Below are 2025 nucleotides of genomic sequence, written 5' to 3'. Positions count from 1 at the left end.
GTTGTATAAAGAGTTATGAAATATTTTTTTAATCTTCAAAATTTTTACAAAAATAATAATACAACATATTAAAACCAAAAGGAATGATTTTTATTCATTTTTTTTATTATAAGAAATCTTAATTTAACAAAAATGTAAAGTTGTATATAGAGAACTATATGTAACAAATTTTTTGACAATATAACATTTTACAATTAGAAATAATAAGATAATTAATGATAATTTGTTTTAATCATCCAATATAGAATCCAACCATTTTTCTAAATCTAAAGATTTAGTAGATGTGTTAGATTTAGTTTTTATTTTTGAATCTATAATAAATTTGTATTTGTTATTAATATATATTAAAAAAATCACATAAAATATATTATTATAAATATCTACAAATATATATATATATATATATATATAAAATACATACCATTACAAGAAAGAGGTAAAGATTTTACAATCATTAAAGGATCATTTATAGGTTCTCGACATGATAATAAAAAATCTAACTCCTCAGCTGTGTTTTCTAATGAATCTTGATTTTCATTTTCATTTTTTGTAATATTTGTAACTATTTCTTCTATATTATTTAATATTTTATTATATTTCTCTTTTCCTCGTTCAGCATTATTATAAATATCTGTTATCTGGTCATCCTAATATTAATATATAAATAATATTTGCTTTTTTCAAGAAATTAATATTGAACTGAATAATTTGATAAATTATTAAACTTACAGTAAAATATTTTATATCAATATTAACATTGTTATTAAATGGAATTGCTTCTATTGCTGCAGATAATGTCTTTAGATCTATTGTAAAAAATTCAGAATATTTAGAAATATCAATGGTCCAGTCTTTTTCTGATTGAAAAACAAAATCATCATTTTCTGAAATTGGTGCATTTGATAGAAATTCAAAATCCTTTGAGATATTTTCATCTATATCAATGATATCTTCAAAATATCGATCGTCCTTTTTAATTTCTGACTTTTCTTTTTTTTCCTTTTTTTCTTTTATGTTTTTATTTCTAATTTGATATTTGATTAATTTAATAAATGTAATAAAAAATATAATATATAAAATCATTATTATATATATGTATACAATAAATGTTTTTAAATTGAAATATATATGTGAAAAGAAATTGTAGAAAATATTTTCTAATAATAATTAAAATAATAGACTAAAGCAAATGATTTTTAATTTATTTAAATTTTAATTAAATTTAAATAGATATTTTTATAGAAATAAATTATTGTATATTTTAAACAATTATAATATATAATTATATATAATATTATAATTTTTGTACAAATAAAAAAAATAATATATTAAATATTATATAAAAATAAAAATGTAAAAATATAAAAAATTTGTATAATTTTAAAAAAATAATTCAATTTAATAGATAGATTTGTAAATAATTTTTTCTATTCATTCATATTAATTTGCAATTTTTTAATACTGATAAAAATAAAATTTGACATATGAAATTATAATTTCATGTATTTATTATTAATAAAAAATTTAAACTAACCTCTTGATATCTAATATATTTTTCTATAAATTTTTAATTTTAATTTTTATATTCAAAAATAGAAATTCAAATTAATATTTCTATACATCTTTTTTTTAATACATATTTTTAATACATATTTATAAATATTTAATTTAATTATATAATATTAAAATAAATAATTAATAAATTAAAAAGTCATTTAATATTTTAATGTATTCTTTATTTCATTTTTACAATTTTACTAACCTCGTTTGATTCTTTTTAGGCATTTTTTTTTTAATTCTTTTTTTTTTATTCACATTTTTACTTACTTCTACATTATGTATAATAGAAATTTTATATGTAGAAATAATAAACAGAATTATCAGACGAATTTGGTTTTGACAAACTTGTTCGTGTGATTCTTTTCCTGATATCACAGTAGCATTGAGAATAATATGACGTCATATATTTTTCATTTTATGGAAATTCACCGTAGGGGAATTGAGCCATGGTAAAACAGATAACGT

The 2025-nt window shown here is 16.5% G+C and overlaps 1 protein-coding gene across 1 annotated transcript; it reads right to left on the bottom strand.

The window, feature by feature from the left end:
- Nucleotides 1–68: 68 nt before the first annotated feature.
- Nucleotides 69–2025, bottom strand: LOC133666717 (uncharacterized). The gene is made up of 4 exons (XM_062079801.1): nucleotides 1763–2025; nucleotides 730–1024; nucleotides 422–647; nucleotides 69–311 (listed from the first exon to the last, which is right to left on the bottom strand). The coding sequence occupies exons 1-4, from the start codon at nucleotides 1783–1785 to the stop codon at nucleotides 229–231; spliced, it is 627 nt and encodes a 208-aa protein (XP_061935785.1). The 5' UTR covers nucleotides 1786–2025; the 3' UTR covers nucleotides 69–228.

This window comes from Apis cerana, linkage group LG9 (genome assembly GCF_029169275.1).
Source record: "Apis cerana isolate GH-2021 linkage group LG9, AcerK_1.0, whole genome shotgun sequence".
In the NCBI taxonomy this organism is placed as follows: Eukaryota; Metazoa; Arthropoda; class Insecta; order Hymenoptera; family Apidae; genus Apis; species Apis cerana.
This window is presented reverse-complemented; position numbering and strand designations above follow the sequence as displayed.